This window comes from Trachurus japonicus, chromosome 9 (assembly GCF_045865225.1).
Source record: "Trachurus japonicus isolate A0001 chromosome 9, Traja_1.0".
NCBI lineage: Eukaryota > Metazoa > Chordata > Actinopteri > Carangiformes > Carangidae > Trachurus > Trachurus japonicus.
The window spans coordinates 29,357,395-29,382,767 of NC_140915.1; the positions used below are offsets into that span (position 1 = coordinate 29,357,395).

General features: G+C 41.6%; 4 protein-coding genes across 7 annotated transcripts; 1 reads left to right on the top strand and 3 right to left on the bottom strand.

Annotated features, from left to right (window-relative positions):
• Nucleotides 1-6,632, top strand: phyhip (phytanoyl-CoA 2-hydroxylase interacting protein). Its single transcript, XM_085787230.1, has 5 exons — nucleotides 1-216; nucleotides 2,582-2,758; nucleotides 4,261-4,435; nucleotides 4,622-4,739; nucleotides 4,838-6,632. The coding sequence occupies exons 2-5, from the start codon at nucleotides 2,582-2,584 to the stop codon at nucleotides 5,382-5,384; spliced, it is 1,017 nt and encodes a 338-aa protein (XP_085643356.1). The 5' UTR covers nucleotides 1-216; the 3' UTR covers nucleotides 5,385-6,632.
• Nucleotides 6,633-6,702: 70 nt separating this feature from the next.
• Nucleotides 6,703-8,013, bottom strand: ppp1r3c2b (protein phosphatase 1 regulatory subunit 3C2, duplicate b). Of its 2 annotated transcripts, none has more exons than XM_085787231.1 (3): nucleotides 7,943-8,013; nucleotides 7,762-7,830; nucleotides 6,703-7,552 (listed from the first exon to the last, which is right to left on the bottom strand). In XM_085787231.1, exons 1-3 carry the CDS (start codon nucleotides 7,990-7,992, stop codon nucleotides 6,703-6,705), a joined length of 969 nt encoding a protein of 322 aa, XP_085643357.1. In that variant the 5' UTR covers nucleotides 7,993-8,013. The 2 variants fall into 2 exon arrangements, with proteins under 2 accessions (XP_085643357.1, XP_085643358.1); XM_085787232.1 differs by having other exon boundaries at nucleotides 7,939-7,984.
• A 1,634-nt stretch (nucleotides 8,014-9,647) lies between these two features.
• gins4 (GINS complex subunit 4 (Sld5 homolog)) lies at nucleotides 9,648-13,537 on the bottom strand. Of its 2 annotated transcripts, none has more exons than XM_085787233.1 (8): nucleotides 13,248-13,537; nucleotides 13,037-13,123; nucleotides 11,167-11,280; nucleotides 10,976-11,073; nucleotides 10,794-10,882; nucleotides 10,541-10,631; nucleotides 10,289-10,393; nucleotides 9,648-9,970 (listed from the first exon to the last, which is right to left on the bottom strand). In XM_085787233.1, the coding sequence occupies exons 1-7, from the start codon at nucleotides 13,344-13,346 to the stop codon at nucleotides 10,297-10,299; spliced, it is 675 nt and encodes a 224-aa protein (XP_085643359.1). In that variant the 5' UTR covers nucleotides 13,347-13,537; the 3' UTR covers nucleotides 9,648-9,970; nucleotides 10,289-10,296. The 2 variants fall into 2 exon arrangements, with proteins under 2 accessions (XP_085643359.1, XP_085643360.1); XM_085787234.1 differs by having other exon boundaries at nucleotides 9,942-9,965; nucleotides 10,282-10,393; nucleotides 13,248-13,507.
• Nucleotides 13,538-15,071: 1,534 nt separating this feature from the next.
• arid5a (AT-rich interactive domain 5A) lies at nucleotides 15,072-21,796 on the bottom strand. 2 transcript variants are annotated; one of them, XM_085787236.1, is made up of 7 exons: nucleotides 21,575-21,796; nucleotides 20,310-20,380; nucleotides 17,947-18,115; nucleotides 17,797-17,849; nucleotides 16,868-16,965; nucleotides 16,624-16,783; nucleotides 15,072-16,523 (listed from the first exon to the last, which is right to left on the bottom strand). In XM_085787236.1, the coding sequence occupies exons 1-7, from the start codon at nucleotides 21,576-21,578 to the stop codon at nucleotides 15,252-15,254; spliced, it is 1,827 nt and encodes a 608-aa protein (XP_085643362.1). In that variant the 5' UTR covers nucleotides 21,579-21,796; the 3' UTR covers nucleotides 15,072-15,251. The 2 variants fall into 2 exon arrangements, with proteins under 2 accessions (XP_085643362.1, XP_085643361.1); XM_085787235.1 differs by lacking the exon at nucleotides 21,575-21,796 and having other exon boundaries at nucleotides 20,310-20,396.
• Between the last annotated feature and the right edge of the window lie 3,577 nt (nucleotides 21,797-25,373).

Genomic DNA, 25,373 nt, shown 5'->3' on the forward strand with positions numbered 1-25,373 from the left:
AGAGCGAGAGAGGAACGGAGGCAGAGCAGGAGAGTAAAGAGAGAGAGAGAGAGAGAGAGGAAGGAGGCTGTGTGTTTGTTTCACATCCTAATCAGTTTTCCTGCGGGATCTATCATCGGCTGCAGCAGAGGAGTCAAGTAGAAAAGCGGAAAAAGAAGATAGGACAATCCTGCCCGGTTGTAATCTTCTCCTATCACACATTTCTGCCTCATTCAAGTAAGTAGTTCTTTCAAATCAGTCTGTTTTTGATGCTTGCAAGTTTTCATAACAGAAATCCATTGTCTTGCACTTTGAAGTTGTGAACATCAGATGATTTTATGCTGTGATTGAGCGTTCCATTTGTGCATTACTCAAGTAATATTACAGTAGTAGCAGGGGTGTTGGTGCATGTATATTTATTTGTATGTTATTCTGTTGATGTGCACATGCACATGTGGCAACATTCATTGCGTCCCACCAATGCCACCTCACATGAGACTGAGGATCTTACAGACAGCAGCACTGACTGGATTCATGTAATTAGATTTTCTGCTTGTTTTCTTAAATGTCAATGCCTGTGAGAGCAGCGCAAACTGTGTTAGCCACACAATATCTCTTTGTAACAGCTTGCTTACTGAACATCACACAATATTTCTGACCCTTTAATGGTGTGTAATAACCATTTCACTCCTTTTAGGTAAAAAAAAAAATGTGCTGAGACAATTGTGCCATGTATTCCTCCCTCATGCAGCCATCTAAATGTGTTTTAAAGTATTCATCCTGCCAGAAAAAAAGAGACTTTGAAGCAGTGAGTTGCTTTCTGTGCCCTGCTCCATATGCATGAATGCAGCAGCTCCTTTCATGATGCTGCCTCACAGAGATAACAACATCCTTGTGTCTTATGTATTCCAGCTGGAGTGAGAATTATAGCTGAGTGCTAACAGCCTGATGTGCACTAAAACTGAATGATAAATTGTGTTTTATGACATACGATCTTGTTATAATTATTAGTTACATCCAGCTGCCTTATTTGAGGCAACTGTTTATCAAAGCTGATGTTGTAGCAGATAATTGGCTCCTGTTTCTTTGCACCGACAGATTTATGAATTAGGACAACGAGATTGTGTGAATGGTAGTAGAAACCTGCATTTGAACTGTGTTCACATGTATTCGATCCCAAAGTGGAACACGCGCGGAGAAATGGGGCTTTGATGAGTTGCCCTGTGAGAATCTCCTCTTGCCCCAGTTTCTGTCTCTGAAAAGGCACCATGGTAAGAAAGGAGAACAGCAGCTGGAAAGCCGACGCGTGGAAACACACGTGCGTGATGCAACAGCTCTTTCCCCTGGCCCCCGTGTGAACAAGCTACCGCACAAATTTCACAGTTCACAGGCTTTAATGAGCTGCTGCAGCCTGTCCATCACACTGACTGGAGAGCACCTTAGCAGACCCGGCAGTCAGACAGTGACAATACACCAGGCATTATGTAGTATCACACAGATAACAAAATGAGCATGTTAAGATTGTTCATACTAGCTTGCTTGAAGGTTGTTTTAAGCACATCTGTGATTCAGCATATGCTCAGCGTGAGAGTGACTCTAATGAGAAAAAAAAAATGCTTTGGAGTTGAGATGCTAGAATAGAGAGGTAATAAAGGAGAAAATGCTTTACTATATCAGTGAGCAGCACTGGGAGAAGTAACTGCATTAACAAACCCGGCCAGAAGGATGAAAAAGCAAAGCAAACCATGGAAGAATGGATGTGCAGGGCAAGAGAGGACGTATGTGCACGTGCTGCAGAGACTTATACCATCATTTCTGAGAAGAGAAGGTGACAGCTAATCAAAGACAAACACAGGCTGACCAACAAATTATCCCCGGGCTGGCACTCTAGGCCATGTGCAGCCGTCTGGATCGAACCGCTGATGGGCAACTGAGGAAATATGATCGTACATCACTTGCTACTGATAATAGATACCTATACTTAAAGCTCCCCTACTTCAGCCCAGACAATATAAAAGCTTTGTGAAGATTTCCCCAGAGCTGCAAGCAATTCACTTGCTCAGTTGTTTTGAAAAACTAGGATGCAATAATCCAGTGAGGAGGCAGGAGTGTTTCAAAAGTTGAAATTGTTGCTGATGGGTGCAGTTGTGCTTTTACTTGCGACCCCTTCCTTGACAATTGCAGAGGAACACTAAGAGAGACAGAGGTGTTGTTGTGTGTTGTTGCTATGGGATACTGTTGTAGGTGGATTATGAAATGCATGGGGATAGCAGAGGCCAGTCACTCAGCTGGGAGCGTATTGAGTTGTGTAATGATGGGAAATGTCAGTTAAGGGTAAGAAAAGGGGGAGACAAGGAGAGAAAGGAGCAGGATAGTGACTATAAAGCTGAGGCATTGATCCCTAAATGAAAGGTTAATTGGATTTAGTGAGGAGTTTTCAGTGATGGTCTTTCTCAACTGTGCTGTATGGTGACCACTTTGTAGCTCTCGGCGGCACGAATAAATCTCTCTCAGCAGATGTTGCCACGCTCCGGCGCTGGTATTCCAGTCCCAGATTACGCTGCTGCTCACCATCCTCTCTTATCTCTCATGTTAATTGCAGATGACAGAAATGGACGCCCCTCTCGCCACCCCGTGTAATATCCAGATTTGTGAGGTGACCTGCGATTCCTTCCGCATCATGTGGGATATGACGCCAGAGGACACTGCCAGAGCCACACACTTCTTCATTGACCTGAGCCGCAAAGAGAGCAGGGACCCCAACCGCTTTAAACACAGGGTCTGAGCAAAACCGCTGCACAGCCTCGCACCACACCACACCACACCACACACCTTCCCCCTGTCTGATCCCTCAGTGCAATCAGCTACCTGCTGGGTTGTTTTTGCTCATGCTCTACATTCATGCCAATCAAACTTGCCCCTCAATACTGTATGTGGCTGAAGAAGTGAAGTCCACCCTGTGCTGTATGTATCCCCTCCTGTAAAATCATGGAGGACAGCGTAAATGAGACAGGAAAACACGTGTTTCTGGTTGAGTTACCAGACGTTGTTAACTGCCTTATAGAACGCAGCGGTTGCGCCCTTTCAGTCACTTGCAATACAGGCGAAAAACGAAAATGAGTGCAGTCAACAGCTTCAGGCCAGTGACTCACTTGTACATTGTTTCCTCATAAAGTGGACAAAATCTGACAAATTCAGCCACAGCACAGAACTGGTTTTATTGTCTGCACATCACTAAGACCACAAATTAAGCAATGCGTCACACATATGAAACATAATCCAGATGAAATATGAAATATGAGACCATTTGAAATGTTTAATGTGGTTTCTTTTCCTCAAGTAAATGATTTTTTCTGGGACTATTATTCTCATGTAGCTATAGGGGAGATGTTTTGCATTGAATTTAGCAGCCAGCTATAGTACCTTCCAACGAGATAAAATGAACCTGTAACATAGCCCACCCACACATTTATCTACTGTATCATTTTTACCCATTGCTAATGACATGGGACTAAACAAAGCCATCTTCACAGTTATGGGGAGGATTGAAATTTCATATTGACATTAATTGTCCGGCACAGGCTGAGTCTTTGGTGATCTGTAGAAAAATGATTGCATCAATTAAACTAAGGTGGAAACACAGCAAACATACACCTCCTAAACACCAGCATGTTAGCTTTTTTCTTCATTGTGGAACTGCTTGCACGCTGACGTAAGCTTTTATCTCAAAGCACCGCTGTGCCTTATTAGCCCACAGAGCTGCAAACATGGTAATGGTCTAAATTTAGCTCCAGTTGCCAAAGTCGAATATTTGATCTCCTTTCATTTCAGATGCAAACTACTGACTGTAATTATGGGCTATTATTACAGATGGCATTCAGCAGCTAAAAAGGTGCTTTTGTGAAGTCAAGGAAGGGATGGGACTAAGTGAGCTTCTCCTGAATGGAGGATAGGTTCTCTTTCTCTCCCTCTCTGATAACCAAAGTGGCACAAACAAAGTTGCATCAGAAATGTTACCATGGATATATCGGCCTCTGAGCTCATAGTAATTAACTGCGCTTCTTAGAAGCCTTGGCCAAAACAAAGCTGCTGATTTGATTAGATGTATCCTAGTTACAGCAGCTTGGGCTTGAAGTGGAATATCATGCTAATAAGGTGGAGTTTATGGAGGGAAATGCTTGACTTCACAATTGCATTTACATTCCCTTTGAAATGTAAATCAAAACAAACAGCAGCCTGTTATAGCCTTGCATCAACATTCATTCCTGCTTCGTCCTCCAGGATGTGCCAACCAAGCTGGTGGCCAAGGCTGTGCCTCTCCCCATGGCAGTGAGGGGACACTGGTTTCTCAGCCCGCGCACAGACTACTGTGTTGCTGTTCAAACTGCTGTCCGACAGCCTGATGGCGACTACCTGGTGTCAGAGTGGAGCCCGGTGATAGAGTTCTGCACTGGAGGTAAGACACGACAGGTGTCACAGCTGAATATGCTGATGTGATGTTATGTGAAACAGAAGATCAGGACAAAGAGGTGCAGCGCTCAGAAATTGCAAAATAACAACCCAGTCTTCTTCGCACTCCTTACTCATTAGCATTTGAAAGAAGCACAGACTTGAAATGATTATACATTTCCTAACTTTGCAGACTATGCCATGGAGCATCTACAGCAGCTTCTTGACAAGGCCAAGGGCTCCGCAGGGAGACTGCTGAAATTCTCTGTGTTTTATCGCAACCAGCACCCAGAATACTTCGACTATGTCAGGTCTGTGCTGCATCCTTTGTCTCTTCAGTGTAAGGCTAAAACCATATACCTGTGGCAATTAGGTGTAACACTCTTTTCCTCCTTATATCTTTGATTAGGAAGGAATGTGGAGGACTGATGCGTCCAGCTCTTAAAGACATCAGTGGGAGTCATGGTTCTCCTATCAACGGCAAACTGCAGGGAGTCTTCTTTAGCTGCAACACAGAGTTTGACACAGGCCTCCCTCCGAAAGACTCCCCGTACGGCCCCTTGCGGTTCCAGATCCCGGCTGGACACCTCTTGAACCCCAACATCAGCCTGTATTTTGCAGACTTCTACTGCATGTACACAGCCTACCACTATGTGGTGCTGGTGCTGGCCCCTGTTGGCTCAGAGGGAGATACCTTCTGTCGCACCCGCCTCCCTATGCTGGACTTGGCCTCCAACCCTTTCCTGACATACACCGCCCCGCAGAGGCCAGGGGACGAGCCTCTTTACTGCCATGCCAGTGATGTCATCCTTGAGGTGCTTTTCACCGAGCCGGTTCCTCTGGATCAGGGCGGCGTGGAGCTGATCAGTGGGCACCACCAGCTCATGAGTCTAACCACAGCCAACGCCAAGAAAGACCCGAGCTGCAAAGTGTGCAACATAAGCGTGGGACGCTGAGGGAGACACTGCTGTTTAACAGACCCAGCAGTGTGTGATCCCACAATGCTGAAAGATGCAGTTTTGCACAAGACTAAACAATAGAGTTGAACATGTGTAGGTCAGAACACAGTGGAAGCAGCCCACCCCTTGGGCTGTATGCATACTGTTCTCCCTCTTCCCTCCTGCCTGGACTAGAATAGCAAGTATTAGACTTTTACCATATGTATCACAGAACCCTGCCATGACCACAGCTGGAGACACAGTAAACATCCATCCATGACTGTTAAACAAAACATAAAAAAACATCATAGGCATCATAGGCTAGGAAGAGGGGAGAAAATATGTGCTCTGCAGCTGTTGAGAGCCGTCTGTGCTCTCTGATGTCTTCGTGTCATTTTGATACATCATTTAAAAACCACATTTTTCTTTATGATTTGGTTAGTTTTATTTTTCTTATGCTGGTCTACTAGTTTGGTGTATTTGTTTTTTTTTGTTGTTGTTGTTTTAAAACACATTTTACTCACCTCGAAGTGCAAATGCCCTTAGGATCTCCATTTTGTAAGTCAGCGATTAAAAAAAAAATTTGAACATTAGGAGATCACAACAAATGATTTACTATTCCTGCCTCAAGTCACTGCCAGAAAATGCAGCTTTAACTTCAATTTTCAGAGAAGCTGCCACGTACTTCAATCTTTCCTAAACAACTAATTATAGAATTATAATTAAGGAGTTAATTGTCATTTCTGTGTCTTAATGCTGCACAACAGACTTTTACTATATGAACAAAGATAAGGTGCAGTGTAACAGTGAGAGGAGGACCACTGAGGGTGTTGGAAGGTAATGGGGAAGATGGTATCAAAGTTCCCTCTGTGACGGTAAGCCTGGGCTCTATAAACAGGGCTGAGCTAAGAATAGCTTCTCTCCTGCTTCTACAGTATTTGCCCCTTGCCACAATTCTCTGACCTATATGGGAATCCCACAAATGCCCGGAGTGAAAGGGAAACCCATCCCTGGTGCACAAAAGAAACACACACAGGTTGATTAGTGGCCAAAATGTAGGTTATGAGGAGAGTGTATAGCCTGGAGGAACAAGGTCGTCTACTTGATGCTGGATGTGAAAGATTATTGGAAAAAAAAACTGAATCCAGTGGCCTTTTGCAGTTTTTTTTTAATACAAAGCTTCTGAAATGTTGAAACATCCATGGAAATAGAAGTACAAATTCAGAGTGAAAATAATGCACAAGTCATGTAATAATAATAAAAAAAGGTATCCACCTCATCTTTACCAAGGACCAATTTTGTTAGATCAAATAACATCCTCTCTAGGTGGACGACATCATGCCCTTTCACTTAGTTTCGTCCCACAACAGAGATGTGAGTTCACACTCACATTGATGCTGTAATTCTGCCCGTTGTTATTGTCCCAAAAAGGTTCGCTCTGCCCTGCTGGTAAATACCTTAAACAGAATTCTATCTTCCTTTTGGCATCTAGCAGTTTAGGAATGGCAATGTCAAACTCAAAGATGTCTGTCTGCGGTCCTCCGAAGCGCTTCTGCAGGTACGCACAGGGCGCGTCTCTGTAGCTCTGCCAGGAGTCAAAGGTGATGCGCACATGCACATCCTTCTGGAAACTGATGTTCCTGACACGGACAGTACCTTGGAGGGCGTGCTCCGTGACGCTGCAGTTCTCCATGATAACCATGCTCTCTGCCAGCTTGGCACGGAAGGCCTGGAAATCTGCAGAGGGTTGCGGGAAGCCCAGTTTGAGCTGTGTTCCTGGGCAGCAGGTGCTGACGGTGCAGCTGTAGCTGTCCTCTGTCATGCTTCCCAAATCCTGCAGCGAAGGCAGCAGCTCGAGGTCAGACTGCTCCTCTTCATCAGAAAACTCTCGCACGGCTGTTAGAGACAATCCTCTCGAGTCGGCGAAAACCACACGTCTGTTCTTGAGTGGGATCAGAACCTCATCATCATCCAAGTCGTCCAAGAAAATCCAAGGAAATTGGCTCAAGATGTCAGAGTGCAGCTGATCTGAAACCTGAGGGCGGATGCACGGGCGCTGGGGTTTCAGGATGGGAACCCACACATGAGGACACAGTTGTTTACGCTGGTTCAAGTAGAGCCTGACAGCAAGCTCCACAAGTCCAGCTGACTGGGCCATTGACCTAAGGCCAACCCCTGGCAGCATGCTTGGAAGAGATAAAACAGTGATTTCAATACATATGGGCAACTGAACATCTGCTATTGTGCTTTTGGGATGCATTATTAAAGGATGCATTGCAACACTGAGATGTCTCCAAAAAAATGTGATAGTAATTATATTCCACCTTCATTTGTTTTGAAAAAGAGTAAAGAGATGCAGGATAATGCACCCACAGCAACACTACTAAGTGCTTACTTTGTACTGGAGATCTCCATGCTGTTACGTCTGCTGCTGAGTGACAGGAATATTCTCCTCAGTGTGTGGCTGCAGAAAATAGAAGAAAAGAAATGAATACCACTAATACAAGAGTGTTTTGATAACGTTTGGAAAGCTGGCATATATTTTAAAGTCTCAAATATTTTAAGATCTTACTTACAAACCCACATGAGCAGCACGTTTAAGACTCAGTCGACCCTTTAGCCACATGAGAATCTGGAGTAAATGTCCTATTTATACTGCCTCAGTCAACATGTCATGCTGTATACTCCACCCTCTCCACTCTCCTGACCAATCAGCTGTTTATATTGTTTTTGTGATCTGTTTTTAGAGCTGCATCTAACTAGTGTTAGATATAAGGTGCAGCACCAGTCTGTATTTTTCATTTCTCTGCTTTGTCTGTAGACTTATTCAGACTTTGACTGACAGTATAAAAACCTTGCAATCACACCCATATGTTTTAGCTGTTAAATTTATAGCAAACAAGTAATGTCTTTGTGTTGTTCCTGAAATCTGTGTTCTCTCAGTGCTGACATGGTGTTAAGACTGTATACTGGCTATATACTATATACTGGTAGTTGCAGCACTGCCCTTCATTGTGGAAACTATTCCAGTCATCCTGGTCTCTATTCTCAGACTTGTCAATGGACACAGATCCCACTGAGGCCCGGGCCTGGATCCAGGTCCACCGCGGGTTGGCTCGTGTCTCGAAGGGATCGCTGTCCTTAAGTCCGTCAGCATGTGACGCTGAGGAAGGGCCAGATTACAAACGACTCTCAGCATGCCAGTGATCTAAGGGTGCTATTCAAGAATCAAGCCAAGTACGTGTATATGTATTGAGTTACATGAAGCATGTCATCCACACAGAGGGATATGTATTTGGATGCTCAACTCCAGGACATTTTGGTGACTTTGGTGTGAAACTATTCATGTTAATCAGGATTTGACCTCCTGCCTTTGCATGAGAAGATGCTTAGAGAGCTGATAGAGGCTGAATGATGAAGTTGGATGATGTGATCGATAAATAAACTGAAATACTCTCATGGTCATTCAATCGTTTTAACATTTCTTATGTTTTATTTTTTTCCATATCCACATTTTCAACCATTTTTAAGGTCTAAGGGGAATCCTATTGCCATTCTCCAACATTTCAATGTGAGAAACAACATGTAGTCTAAATGCTTGTTCCTAATCTACTAACAAGGAATCATACAATCTGATATGGGCTGTTGACAAGTAGTTCAGCTCTGCAAAGCCAGATTTCTCCAAGTCCCTTATTGGCTTCAATTACCGGACAATTTTGTGTGAGGGCAAACAGTGAGCACTTCTAGCTCGCTCCGAAATGCTTACATAACAACACTATTACAACAATTATGTCTCAGAGAAGTCAATGGTCCTTGCATCCTTTTAGGATGGAGCTAAAAAACTTCAAACCTGTGAAGCAGAGCAGTGTTGAAACACTGATAAATTTGGATCAAGGTGAAGAAATGCACAGACGCTATCTGGACATTTACAGGATTTCTATTATTTATAATGACAGCAATTCATGTCAGGACTGTGAATATCCCAAGAAGAAACAGCTTTCTTTCAAATGTATTCACAAATTAACATCTGCACCTTGTGATGCGAAGTGGAAAGATGAAATTTCACCTTCGGGTCATTTGACGCATCTTGTTATTGAGCAGCAGAGAAAAGCCCAGTAATGCGAGTCAGATGGATATAGTAACAGGAATGGTGATTTGGCAGGTTGGAGAGAGTCTTGAGAGTCGTTAACCAGTCTCTCCAAGCCAAACACACCAGAATACATTATAATTACGTAACCCAAATTACGTTGTGACATGATTTAAAAAAAAAAAAAAAAAAAAAAGGTCCAAAAATAACACCAGAGTGCTGCAAAATCTGGTCTGATGAAGTGTTCATTCACAGCCTTCACTTCTCATCAGTAGTGACCTTTGATCTGGTGTAAATATGTGACACTGAATTACATTTCTTGAAGCCTTGGCACCAAAAATGTCTCAGTGTTTGCATCCAGTAAGATCATCCTCGATGACAACAGTGACATCGAAGGTCATGTTTCCTGATGTGACCTCCAGGTTAAACTGCTCATTCCCTCATCTCCGCTGGGTAACAAAAACAAGCCACTGCTCATTTTTTATGATCTCATGGAGTCATCCACACCAACACTGACCTGTAACATTAAATAAAAACAAAAAAAACATTTTGTCAGATTTATTTCAACATAAGCTACAGTTCTGCAAAGTAACTTGTCCAACATTGTCAACATGTTGTGGTTCTAAAAACACATACTTTTCTTTCATAATCTGTTGCCAAGAGACAATGAAGACTGCAAAAAATAAGTGAGCTAAAAATACAGCCAGATGTCACTGTGAGGCAGTTGCTTATGTAAGTTCTGCAGAAATGAATTAGCAGATGTCTAAACAAGAGGATGTGAGGGCAGTGTTGAGTTAATGAGAAATATGACACAGTCAACCTCAACACTACTTACTTCCACTTTCAAATTAACTGCACGGCTCCACTCGAAACAAGTGGTGCAATAGTTCGATACCGCATTAGATGCTGAGATCCCTCTTCAAGATCCACGACATATTCCCTGGAAGAAGACACGTAGGAGAGATAAAATCAGCTGTTTTAGTATCTATGCAGAAAACTGTAACAGCACTGAATGTGTAAAGGCAACACTGCCACCTACTGGGGGGTGAAAACAGTGACAACACATGAAGTGACTTGAGTTAAATACCTCTGATCATCTGTTTCAGGTTCAACCAAGATATTTTCCTGTCTCTCTTTCACCCGCAGAAACACAAAGGAGTCCAAGCAGGGCTCGGGCACTGGGATTACATTAGAATACACAGGATTTAGCATCATGGCTAGTGAAAATGTCAGAGCAAATGCCACCATCTACCAACGCATGCCAATAGCAGAACCTCAGGCGTGGGTAATTTAAGAACAAGAGAAAAGAGCCTGTGATGTAAGAGTAGATGAGACCTTACCTGCTTTGAGCATATCCACTGTCTGTAGGTTGGGAGGCATGCGCTTCAGTGCTACAGCCTTCAGGTAGGTTTCTGTGTTGGCATAGTATCTGTAATGCCAGACAAACATGTTTATTCAATAAAAATACTCAAAAGAGCAGTAGTTTAAACAATCAGCTCCAATCTTATTCAGCCACACTCACTCTTTGGCAAAGGCAAACTCCTCAGGTGAGAGCAGAGAGGGATCTCCCTCGCCTCGAGACTTTTCTTTCTCCAAGACGTGTGGGAAAAACTTTTCAATCTGGGCATTGAACAAAATTAAGGAAATTCTGTCATCAAGCGCTTAGTGAGATGAGAGCTTCACTGTACACGCTGTACTGTTGACCTGACTGACCTTCTGCAGACGAGAGCGCAGATAGCTGCTCAGAACAAAACGGATCCTGTCTATTTCCATGCGATGGACGCTGGCCTTTGCGTCACCTTTCTTCACACGCTGCAAGTTGGCTTCCTGTTGGTAATAAGGTCACAGCGGTGAGAGAAATGTCTTTGATTCAGGATGATTTATGAAGATCAGCAAAACAACATTGATGAGCAGGTATATAGATCCACCTCTGTCTCCACACAGCTGGATCTGATATTAGTATTTCAACAGACCTAATGTAATCACAGATCTTTGATTTTATATTGTACAAACTTGCACTAACATTAATTCATTATTTAAAAAAAAAAAAAAAAAACCCTGCCCAGCCCAGCGATAAACCAGAGTAGTGCTAAGAATAAATAGTTGATTATCATTCAAGTACTTTATACTTTATCAAATAAGCAAATATTTGGGTGTAACATTTTCTCAAATGGGAGGTAATTTGCTGTTTTCTGCATTTTCTGTTCAATCTTATTGCATTTCTGAAAGAAATATTGTCCTTACTTAAACCATCCAAAAGAGAATAAAAGTGCTCAGATCAGTCTGTCAGCCAGTTGCCACGATAAAAAGCGCTGTACATTTAAGCATTAGCATGAATCTAACAGGAAAATATGAGTTTAATGGTCCAGCATTCACATGAGCTATGAGCTATGAGTGTTTTGTGGATTTTTCTATTAATGCGTATGTGTATAATATTAGTGCACTTTTATAGTATCTTTAGTATGACTGCAGAATACTTCTTGCACCTCTGCAGTGATCCTGTCTGCTGCATTTACACATTAACTCATTGAGTGCCAACCACGTAATTTCTCGTTTTTCGTTCCCATGCGTTGAGTGCCAAAAACGAAATTTTTCGTTTTTTGCTTTTTTTTTAAATTATGAAAATAGACACTTTAATACACATTATATGTAAATTTGGGGACTCTACGACGAGGAGAACTGAAATAGATGACGATCAAAGTCACATGACAGCTCATGATCTGGAAGTTTTTATCATAACTCAGCTTCTGCAAACGGAGTTCTGCATGCAGATGCAGCGCAGCTGCGCCGCAGCTGCTCTGCTCTCACCCGCGAGGCTGCAGCAGCTGGGAGCTGAACCAGGAAGCTCTCAGCCCACTGTCCCGCCCGGTCTTCATCTGGAGCAACACCGTGTCCTCCCCAAAGTCCTCCCGCGGTAAAATCTGATGGTCTCTGGGTCAAAGCAGACTGGCACCACCGACCCGTACCACAGAAGGACCACGACCACCGGCGGGACCGGTGTTCGCGAGCCGCTGTGGCCGGCAGAGCCTCACGTTCCGCGGCGAGAGGCTGTGACACGGCACGGTGCGTCTGTGTTATTGTTGTTTAGTGGCGCCCCCCCCGCCCCCGATGGTGGTTTTGTGAATAGAACAACAATTGTTGTGTATATTTATCTTATACGAGCCCTTTGATCCAGAAATGCGAGTGTGAGAAGAGCGACAGACACAAACAGCGCAGCTTTCATAAAAGACGCTCCATCTCCTTTTCTAGAAAAAAAGGAGGGATTTTGGTGAAACCCAGCCATGTTTAGCTTGACTTTTCTCAGGAACGGAGGCACGTAGAAACAAACGGTTTGTGGCCATTTGAAGGATAAAGTTAAACCTTTCAAATGAGCCACAGTATGTGTTGGTGGCAATAATATAGAATACACTATGGCTCTAAAATAAAAAGTCAAATATGGTCTAATTTGCCGGTACACTTGACTAAAACTTTGGAAAGGAGCGCGGCACTCAATGAGTTAAGAAATGTGGGCAAAACCATGTGTGTTTCTGAGCACACAGCAAACACAACAAATAGAGCAGGGGATATTCTCCACTCAGTTTACCATGTGAGTCAGCTGCTCCATCACACACTCCACCACCTCCGACCTGTTCTCCAGCAGCTCCGGTGAGAACTTCTCATTGAGCCAGGCCTAAGAGAGAGAGAGAGAGGAGCGCGACTGTCAGGGTGCAGTGGACAAGTTAAGGAGAGAGTGTCGGTGGTCTGTCGTACTGCATGTCATAATTATCACTATTTCGTTTCAAACACCAACTTACTTCTTCCAGTTTAGCGATCAGCTCCGCCGGAGTCATAACATCCTCCTGGCTGTCATCTTGGTTGGGGTCGCTGCCGTCGTCAAACAAACCGTCCGACATAGTTTTTCTCCACGAGGTAAAAAAAGACAAAACACCAAGCTCAACAGAAACTAAATCTTTACGTTTACGTTTCGAGTAAAGTTTAAAGTAATAAGTTATAACATCTTACTAGGGAGACACGAACTTCCTACAAAGCTACATGTGATTACCGTGTTCCTTGTTTATTGGCGCCACTGCGACCGTGTTCTCGCGAGAGTTGATATTTGATACATTCCCTGTGCTCAGGCTTGAAGGCAAGGTTATGACAAGCTGTATTAAGGTTATATTATGAGATTACATACGCCTGGGCCATACAATTAAACTAAATTTTAGCTCATTGACATTAAGACAAATGTTTCTGGTTGGTATAACGCTCTGTCTCTCCCACTGTAGGCGGCGACTTTTTCAACACCAGCCAGGAGCAGTTGTGCCTCCTGACAGTCAAAGTTCAGGGTAACAATTGTTAGTGTTTATGAAGCATGTGTAAAAAATAGTGTTAAAATGTATCATAACAAGGACTTTGATCATAAGCATTATATATATCGGAGTAAATTAGAATATAAAATACAAATGTACATGTGATTGAAACGTAGTTAAAATGTAGCCGACTTGTTATTGACAAGTTACAAATATTGGCTGGAAACTCAGTCAAAATATTAAGACAGGTGGTTCCCACGGAGAACATGATTGCGTTATTATGTCTGCTGGTCTGCTCTTTGTGTCGCTCACCCTTGTGTGTTGTGAATGTGAATTCAACAGAAATGTCATCATTTGCCTGGCTGGTTCCAGCTGTCTCAAACCACAATGTGGTTTTCAGCAGAATCTAATTTGTCATATTTTCTCGTCTTTGTTGACTGCTCTTGCCACAAGATTGTTTTTCACTAGTAATGATCTTGCATCCGCTGTGGCATTGCCACCGTGTTGCAGGGATGTTCACTGTTGCATATCAGTTTTCTGAGCAGTTTCCTCTGGGCTTATCTGCTGCATCAGACCTGCAGGTTGTAGCCACAACTTGCAGGCATTTTGTAAAGCAGATCAAGAGACACTAATAATAACACTTTTGTCAACATGTCCTTTTCATTTCTTTGAACAACTCATTTAACTTTATTGAAATCTCACTGAATATTCCTAATGTTGTCACTCACTCACAAACAAAAGTGACAAATTAAAATCCATTTGTAAATAGATTTGAAAACTTTAACATGACGTAGAAGAGGTTTACAAAATCAATTTTAGTTGGAACTGGTAGTAGTTCTTGTGATTTTTCTCTCTCCACACTATGGAGAAATCAGCAACACCGCAAAGGGCCAAAAGTTTTATTATTTCATTTACTTACTTTCTATTTAAATACATTTGAATTACAGTGAGATATGTTTTTTTTTCTTTTTTTATAAAAGTACAACAGTGATATAAGGCAGACACAGTATTTACAAAGTATCCTTGTGCTCAACAAACTTTACAGTACAATGATTAACAGTACAGGAAGTTCTTAACTTTCAAGAACAAAATAGTGCTAGTGAGCAAAAATGTAGAGGACTGTATTTCTGACTAAATCCACCTTCAGCTGGATCTATTGTGAATTTGTTATATTCATAAAGGAATATGTGACATTTGCATTTCCAGAAAATCTTTGGTAAACAACAGATAATTACAGCTAATATTATCATGTCAACATAATCTTACACCAAAGAAATACTATTACACCCATTCAGTGCATGATTCAACCAGTTTCTCCTCCTCTCACAGTCACTCAGTAACATTAACTAACAGAACGGGTTGGTGTGTGAGACCCCAAATATATGTGTGGTGCTTATGCCATCTTTAAAAACATAAATGGGGCCTTACCAAAGATACGCTGAACAATACAAAACAATCCAACAATTTCCATTATGTGCCTTCCTCAGTGCAAAGATGAAGAAAAAAAAATCACAGTTTGTTTTGGTACATGGGATTCATGGCAGGTAGGGCATATCCAGTTTGGGGATTTAACAGAGGAAAAGAGTAAGGATATGGGTAAACAGCAGAGCCAATGAGAGCAGCAGAGTGTGCTGAACTCACAGGTATATGACGGTACACTATCTGGGACTGAGGCAGTCTCATTCTGCTGGGGAAAAACATGGGGTGTGGTGGAGGCTGGTACCGTGAGTCTCTACCTGATTTGTCGTAGCTGGATAGGATGCACGGCACAGGCATGGGGGCGGTGGAGTGGGACAGACTCTGCTGAGTTGGAGGGATTTTCTGTAGCATTGTCCTGGGTTTCTCCCTCTTCTCTGCCAGATAAGGCCACTGGGCCACGTTGCTCACCTTCTTTGCACAAGTCAGAGTATCGTCCTGGTGCACCATCCGGTTTGGGTGGATTTTATAAGTTGGCCGAATGGGAGCGGGGCGCAGGAGCTGCACAGATTTTGGAATAACTTTGGTAAAGCTAGAGGGAGATGTTGCAGCACAGTCAGATTTCTCAGGGAAAGAAGAGGATAAGGGGAAAGGATAAGTGAAATATTTGCTACTCCCTTTGTGGAATTGCTTCCAGGGAGAGTCTTTAAATTGGCTTTTTATCGAGTCAGCGGTCAGTGGTTGAGGGCTGACGTGAGAAATGTCTTTATTCAGTCGTGCAAGGTCTTTGGATGTTTGGGAACAGCTCATAGCTTTATTGTCCTCTCTACGACTGGATGTGTTTTTAGCAGAGCTAGGAGAGTTTTGACCCAGTTCTGAGCTTGACGCTGGTTTATCTTCATTCCCCGCTGGACTGTCCTCTGAGGAAACAGAGAGAGGGGAAGGGCTGCGGGAAGAGGAGGAAGACAGAGGGCGCGGGGAGCCTTCGGAGGAGTTACAGTTCTGGCTGGAAGAAGCCCGGGCTGGAGACTGAGAGCAGCAGATGACGGAGGGCCTTTCTTTGTCTTCGCTCTGTGGACTCGGGGGCAAGTTAAGGCTGGCCTGTGCCACTCGCTTCTTTTTCTCCAGAGGAGAGATGACCTCTCCAGCAGCAGATGCTGCGTGGGCGGTGATACACTGAGTAGTCCAAGGGCCAGATGTGGGGACCGGGAGAAGGTATAGAGAAGAACAAAGTTCAGTGGGGGCTCTGTTTGGCTGAGAGCCGTCTGGGTGGTGTCTGTCAGAGGTGGCAGCCCAGAGAGCAGAGTGAGGATGCATCACTGCTTCACTTTGGCAGGCAGCCTCCGGACTCCTCTGGGTAAGAATCTATAAGATAATACAGGGGGCATGTAAGGAAAATGCCACATACACTAATAATGGAACTGAATTTATCCTTTTTCATCAGAAATTCAAGTTGATATGTTACCTCAGAATCCATCTCTCTATCCGACTGCGTCCTTTTCCTCTTAACCTCGGCCTTGTTGACCTTGCCATCCAAGTTTCTCTTGTATGGCTTCCGGGGTTTGCTTGGGGGCAGAGGTTTGTCCTCCTCTCCTTTTATGTGTCTTTCAAAGGGCAGCACGAGCCTAGAGAGGAACATTTGGATAATTAATCATCTATAAACATGTCAATTGAATGGACAGGTTATTTGGAAACAGAATTGTCCTCACCTCTCATAGTGTCTGCGGGTGCAAGTGGCAGCACTGGTGCTACCTGGACTTCCTCCCAGTTCATCGTACACTTTTTTCCAAAGACGCTGTGCTGTCACCTGTTAGTTAACACAGTGGAGGACAATCCACATTTAGAAGAACTCAAGGCCATAATTGCTGCTATAATCTTTTTTTTTTAATGTATGTGATAGGAAAGTGGCAGGACAGTCAGAGGCTTGTCAAAGTGATGCTTAAAGTCGCCTGAAGTTATCACGTACTGTAAGGCTGCGGTAGGAAATAAATATTTTTTCTTCATTTCATTTCATCTTATCCAAATCCAAATCTTATTTTTTTAATGCTGAAATTCTACTGAATAGATAGTGAAGTCATTTCTGGTCCCCTTATCACTACATTTGTTTATTTTAATAGCCTTGGCTGCTTAGTTAACTTGTCTCTGTGTGTTCGGTTCTAAATTGCATCAAGTGCTTGGGCCCCACTGTGCCTATACTCTCAGATCTTTTGTTCAAAGTCTTTTTAAGGAAGGGAGATGGCTGGTTAAATGCCATGTCTGCTGCTTCTCAGTACCGAAAGCACACTTTCACTTTTAAATATACACATGCGTGGGCGGATTAAATTGTTGTGTTTACACACCCAGGGACACGGCGGTGGAAGAGGTGAGGGTCAGTACTGTTCAGATGTCCCTGCTCGCTTTCACTGCTATTTCAATGTAAATAGCACTTTCAGGCAGAACCTGTCTCACTGTCTCATCATCAAAGACAACACTTTATGTGTGGCGATGCACTGAGAGCTCAGGGGCCTAAAAGACCTCCAGTGTGGTAAAAAACCACCACATATAGCAACACCTGACCTATCTCTTATTTTCCACTGAGAAACCAGCACACACAACCAAGAGGCTGTGAACAATAGTCAATTATAGAACTTGTACTTACTAAATCATAACCCCCACGTTTCTCGACAGCTTTGTAGATCTTCCAAAGATTAACTGAAAGTGGAAAAAAAACAAACACAAGGACCTAATTATTCTCATCCTAGCACCATGTAATGATGGTATGAGTTTAATGGTATGAGGTTAAACTCACTCTGTTTGAAACCCAGGTGTGGGATCCTTTCTATGGGTGAACCTTTCTCCTTCATAAAAGAGTGCAGACTTGACACAAAAGCCTTCTCCTCCATCTGCACCAGACTGGGCCTCACCTCCTCCTCACATTCATTGGTGGAGTCCTGGATCTCAATAACAGGGGGAGAAGCCTGCAGCAGAGACAGACGACATGCGTCAGTACTGTGTGTTCTGCGTCAACGTAAAGCAGCTCCTGTAAGTGTGACAAGGTCCACTGCACTGAGAATGGAAACCGTGTTTTACAGTTGAAGGTATAATCATAGATGGGAAAAAGATGCACACAGTCATCTCGTGGGACACAAATGCTGAAATGAAACATCAAAATCAGAGTAGGGTTTTACCGCTACTTTCAATAGATAACCGCTACACATCCTGTCTGGAGAGATAGCAGCAGACTTGTGGGGTTTTTGGTCTAGAGTTGTCAGTCACCTGTTTCACAAATGTCACTTTGAAAAACAAACATAAGCTATAAGAAGAATTTAACACATAAAAATATGTTGTAAACGGTGTAAACTAGTGGTGACAGATAAGTAGCCAGATGTTGGGGAAAAAAACAAAAAACTGCCGTTGCATTATTGCTGTATTTCTGCAGAACTTGACTTGTGTCAGTAACTTTGAAGAGGATTTAAAAATACCACAAAATAAGGATGTATAAAGTGTTACAAACCAGACTACCCAGAAGTCCAGTGTAAGAAATTGACAATGTCACTATTTGTGGTTTGCAAGAAAGCAGAAATGAAACACTGAAGGTATGCAGAATTAAAATAATCAGTTAGAGAGATTTCAAGAAGAGAAGTGTAAAACTACCAAAACATAAGAAGAGAAACTGTTGATGAAGGCAACACCATTTCTGTATTTTAACCCTGAGGACACATAACTGAGTTGGAGCGTTTCCTTTTAAGGCAATCTGGCACAAACATGAGCAGAAAACCTTATTTTTCTGTGACTGTGATTGTGGCGTTGTCCTATTTTCACAGGAACAATATTAAAGCTGAAATTTCACTTTGCCTCTGCATTGAGCAATTTTGACAGAGTGACGATGGAATAATGTCAATATTTTATTTTGAATCATCAGATGTAGAGGCTGCTGCTTTATTTCTGTGGCAGTCATTGTACAACAAAACAGCTCAAGGTGGTTTCATATTGAATCAAGTTCCTCTATGTGGTTCCTGGTTCCGAGAAGTAGGCCTCTAGAGTGAGTAATAGTGAAGGTGCAGGCCTCTAACCAAGATAGCCCCGACTGAGTCACAGTTCAGCAGCTCCTCACTGCTGTTCCCAGCCAGCGGCCGACACCTCTGACTTTCCACTGTTATTGTCTCAGCCAGGAGAGCAGCTCGACAAGGCTGATTTTTTGTTGTTGTTGTATTTTTTGTAAGAAGAGATGTGTGAAAATTTAATTTCCCCAACCTCATTTGAATTTCCTGTACCTCTAGGACAAGCAGCAGGTTGATAAAAGTGCAAAGCTGTGCTGCGCCCACAGCGACGAGAAGGTGAGAGCTGCAGGAGGTGATATCGCAAAACTTTGATTTGGATCATGCATATAACTTCAGCAGCATTCACAAAGCGCTTATTTACTTTCGGTCACTGATTCACATTCATTTGATTCACAAAACTCTCAGATGTATGCATCAATGGTTTTGCCTATACAGGAAACGTCTGCACTCTAAGCTACATACTAAAGCCTCTTAGCTGCAGATCTCACTCTAAACCAGAAAGTGAATACCGTTGTGAAACACTCACACAACTTGATTTCCACTAGGTGAATTTTTTTTTTTTTTTTTTGGAAAACCGTGTGGGTGCTGTTGATGTCAGTGTGTTGATATACGACTCTCACAATGATTGTGAGTGGCGTGCTGGATAGATGCTATCGGCAGGCCAGAATTCACCACAGAAACCACGATGTTTTCAACTAACATCAGCCTTGGAAATTTGATGAGCTAATTTGTGTTTCTCATATTATACTTCTCATTTCAGTTACCAGAATAGTGGCTGTGAGGTCCTCCTGCAGTTTCAGTATGCACTGAAATATTGTGGTGTGCGTGCCTTTCACAGGCAGAATACGACGCAGAATCACTAAACCATTCTTACTCATTTCACAATCAGCCATCAAGATGAAACAACTATATCTACACAATAAGCATTTCAAAAAAAAAAAAGTTCACCACTATCTCAAATTCACTAAAAAAGGGAAACGAAAACACAGTGTGTAACTCATTCTGAGTAGTCATGTCTGTAGTCAGTGATTAACTGTAACTGATGGAAATTGCCCAGCTTGATACCAGAAGGCCAACTGACATTTCATCAGCACTGACTGGTAGTAAGTACCTGGTTCATCGCCCCCTTCTCTTCATCACTGGTGGCTGTTTGTTGTGACGTCTCACTCTGGTCCTCTTGAGCTTCAAACACACACATAGCACAGACAAGACATTTACCACTCAACTCCAAAGACAGTATCTCGACAGTGTGAAATTGAATTCGGAGAACCGCAGTGAGGGCATCGAGCACTTCTTCATTTCCAGGCACACTGAGTGTGGTAATAAGCAGTTTAAACAGATTAAAACAGATCTCTCATTTGAAAAAAAAAAAAAAAAAAACACTATTAAAACTGATGTTTTGGTTTGCACAATTTGTTGAATGATCAGATGATACATCAGGACAAAAAATAGAAATCTGTCAAACATATTGTTAACTGAGCCTGATATAAAACCACAGGTTGCAAAACCACTTCCTGCTCATGAACATAACCACCTATGCTATATGCAGTGTATGATATTGTAACACACCAACTACAATATTTTAAGATAAGAAAATATGAATAATATTATCATATTTTCAGTATTAATCGTGGAATATGACGTAGTGAGAAATATTGCACAACTTATTCCTATCTTTTAAAGCTTTCAAACTTACTGTATTCTTATTGTTTTGGTCTGATTGTTTGTTTTTGGATGGTAGTGGTGTGTATGGGTGTGTGAGGGTAGGGGGCTTATATGGGTAAGAATAAACCATGTAAAAATAAGAATGATGAAACTGTCAAACTGTCAGCTCGCTGCCTCGTAGCCCCTCCACCCACAGTGATATCACTTGTGTGCAAAACCAATACGCTTCTCTTTTGAGATCACTTATTTCCTGTGCTGCGGCTTGAACCTTTAATTCTGCTTTCAGTAGCCTCTAACTTCTCCATTTCATGTGCTGAAGAAATAGTTTTTGATATATTGTTCCGACTGTGCAACTGTTACTTTATATCAGTGTTTAACTGTATTATTGTTATTATCAGAGTTTGTATTTGCAAACCGTTAATTAATATCTGTCATATCACTGTGATAGACAAGTCTCAGATTTGGTTTAAAATGAATAAGGTTAAAGTTTACAACGCATTGTCTCTAAACACATCTCAAAATACTTTGTTTCTGTCACAGATTAACAGCATATACACTAATTTACTTTCTTGAAGCTGGCAGTTTTTCATGTTTTGTAGAAACAAAGTCATTTAAAGTGTTAATATTCATCAACATCAGTGTAGCTACAACTGTACAGCATTGAGTTTATATGAACAGTATCTGACAGTAAAGATTAAAAAAGAGGCTCACCCATTTCCAGAAGTTGTTTTCTAGTCTCTGGCTTGACTGTGTTTTGTCACATGAACTCATGCAGCACTCTCTTCAACTCCACACCTCGAAATAGGAAGGTGTCTCCACAGGACAGTTTCATTGGTTGACTGATGGCACCGCAGCAAATGAGTCTGGGAGACTCAAGTCTCTCTTTTTTTTTCTCGCACTTGAGTCTCAGTATGTCTGTGCTCTCTGTTTCATCTCTTAGCTTTCAGATTACCAAAAGAAAAAAAAAACAGCTGTATTTAAATTAGTTTGAGGGGTGGATCAAACTTTGCCTCCTATTTCACCAGAACACGAACTTGTATGCAGAACTGTGTTTATAATTTATTTCATTTCTGAGAAGTCCTCTGTTATCAGCATCAGAAAAACTGAACTGTAATATTATTTTTCCTAGATGTAGCCTATTATCATTGTTTATCATGTAGAGACGAGGGGTGCATTCAAGAGATGACTAAGAACAATTCATTATTTCTTCCGAATAGTTTCCATGTTTTAACAAACTCGTTAAGTTCAGTGCTCACAAAATAAATGAGGATACTCAAAAATAAGGAGAGACAGCAAGAAAGATATGCACGAGAAATAATAACAATGACTTATTTGTTTGTTGTTTATGCCCAGTTGCCTTCAGTAAACAGCCTGGACTACAATTCACCAAAATTTCTGAATTTGGGGAAGTGAAAGAAACATTCAGCTGATGCCCAGAATCGAGGTTAAAGCCTTTCTAAATGTCAGAACGACACTTCCCATAATTCTACAATATTAGAACAATGTATTTTAAGAATTGATTAAACACAAGGAGCAAGGAGCCTCTTACTGACAAATGGATACTTAGCTCAGAGTGAATCGGAAAAGTGATTCAGAGCCATGTCACATGTTTCGGGTTTCTGTCTTTAGTAAATACTTTATTTCAGTGTTTTATATGACCAATGGTCCTGTGCTGCTATAGCACAAAACGAACACTCATATTGTATTAAGTGATACATACAGTAAGTTTTTGAGTGTGAGAGAAGTGACACTTCCTGCTGACAAGATATATTCTAAGAAGAACATAAAATACCACAATGAATTTGCATCTTATAGCATCTTGCTTCCCTTAAATTATTTTGGGCTTTCATGTTAAATAAAACACAGCAAAAGACGGCTTTATTCAAGAGCATCAGTATCGGCTCTAGTGTGGAAAATTATTTTATTTAATGTGTGATGTTTGATTATACATCTTCATTATTTTCATTGTTGCTTTTTGAGTGTATCATGTTGTTGGAAATTAAATAAGAACTTTAATAAAGCTCTTACAAAACAAAAAAACAAAGAAACAACCCATTAATTTTGCGTTGAAGTGCTTTCAACAGGATTCCCCGATGTAGTTTTGACTCATAACAGTTAATGAGTAAACATCTTCCCTGGTCGCTCTCATTTAGGTAAACGAAAGTTCTGAGGCTGTTGAGATTTAAGACCTCACATTTTAAGGAGGAAGTGGAGCATTGCTTAAATGGTTTCTACAGACCTGTGCTTGAAATACATTGGATAAAAATATAATAGCAGGACAATGCAGAAGCAGCTTTTTCCACTCAGGAGGAGAAGCTAACGGGTAAGAGAAGGGTCATCTTTGTCCCTACTATCAGTCATGAGTCAGAGGGCGTTGTCTTCAGATTTTATGTTCCTTATGGCCACACACCATAGAGCCCTTGGAAAGCATCAGGATCAAGTTACTCTAACTCATATTGAACCCGAGATGACAGACGCTCTAGTATTTTTCAGTCATTCTTTTTCATGAGGTCACTTTGCAAAGTTATTGGACTTTCCCTCCTTTTTTCCTCTGGTCGTTCCAGCCTGAATAACTATACACACTCGTGACAAAAACACTGATGAGCGATGAGGCTGCACTCGACACTATCCACATTTCCTCCGCATGTTTTTGATCTGTTTGAAAAGGGGATGCCCTATTCCTCCATCTGTTGCGGATAGAGTATGACATTTCAAAATGATTAACATTTAAATGTCAAAATAACCAAATATCTACAAACTGTCCAAATCTCGGAGGGATTTTTTTTTCTTTTGTTTGACAGCAGATATGAAACAGGTTTTGCTTTTGCTTTTTGAGAATTTTTGATTGTCGAGATGATCAACAAACCTGTCTGCAAAAAATGGAAGAAATGTGACATTGAGCTGCCATTTGAATATGGACACTAAAATGTTCACGCATGGCTATTTTTTAAACAACATCCTTCATTACATGTGAATAAATTAGATTAGAAGCATGTGAGACGTCATGCAATAACGGTGAGATTAAATGACAGAAAAAAAAACACTTGCATGATCAGGTGAGTGGTGAATTTGCACTTCTATGATGATAGTCATAGTTCATGTCATACTTGAGCCTTTATAGGAAATTTGAATTAAGTGTGACAATATGTTTTGCAGAACTCTTGTGAGCAAATCAATCTCCTGCGGCAGACTGAACTGCGCTTATGTGGGGATGATGAGCAAAAACATGGCTTGTAAGACTGTGAAAATCCCCAGCTATTCATTTCAGACTTTCACTGACATAAACATATGAGGTTGAGGTGAGGGCAGCACAATGTAAATGACAACGTACAGGAGAAAATATTGTGAATCCAGCACAGAAAAGATTTCCTGTCTGAAGTGAGTCACTGTCCTGGGAACATGAGATTCCAGTCATGTAGAGAAACTGAAATTCTCACTGTTATAAAAATTTGATAAAAAGATGGGCTTAACGATGCACAGGTAAAAAAAACAAAAAACCTCACAGAAATACATCTGCAATCACTGAAGGCAGAGTGGGAGTTAATATATTTTACCATTACAGCTTCTAAAAGGTGTAGGTGGACATGGAAATTATCCTGAAACTCAGTCCAGATAACACTTTGACTCATCATGAGAAGCTAATATTCAATAAAATTTGGAAACAATTTCAGTTCAAATATGATTCAAGCTGAGACAGAAAATTTGGGCAGAATTGAATGTGGTGTAGGGTGGTTAAATGCGCTATTGTGCCTATAAATAACATGCTAATTCAAAACTTGAAGTAAGAAATGTACACACATACTGTACACCAAGCCCTGTGACATTCAAAGCTTAATAGGAGTTTCCTCTTGAGCAATATTAAGCAGACCAATAAAAAAAAAAAACAACTCAGAGAAAATCAATTTTAACATCTCCAGTCATGAGTATGGAATCTGTGTATGTAGATACCTGACTAAGTGAGTGGGTGGGGATGGGCTGTAACGGAGTCTATGCTGTGAAAAGGACAAAACAAGTTCAACAGAGTTAAAGGACACAAGTTAACTGGAAATTAACTTTGCATGAACATTGTTTTGTAATAATAAATTAAATAGTCAATAATTTGTCGGCTGCATGTTTTCACATTCATCCGAAATGAGATGTAACTGAAGGATGTGGGAAAGGTAAAATCTGATCTTTCGTGTGAAAATGAAACCTTTGCATTGGAGGTGAATTCCCCAGCTGTTGCCTCATTCCAGGAAACTGATTGTAGAGCACATACTGAGTGTGTATATACGTCTGAGTTCCTGTTAGACCTCTGAAAATCCCTCAAGGCCTTTCAACATTATTTCAAGCTTTTGCTGAATGTATGTAGCCCGACCTCTTTGGACAGATATGAAAACACAGCTTGTTGGGTTTTTTTTTTATTTTGAAGAATGACTTTTCATTATAATAGATTCTGGTAAAACAAACATGAATAATGAAATGGATACATGATGCCCTTTTTTTTCAAATTTATTCATGATTGATTCTC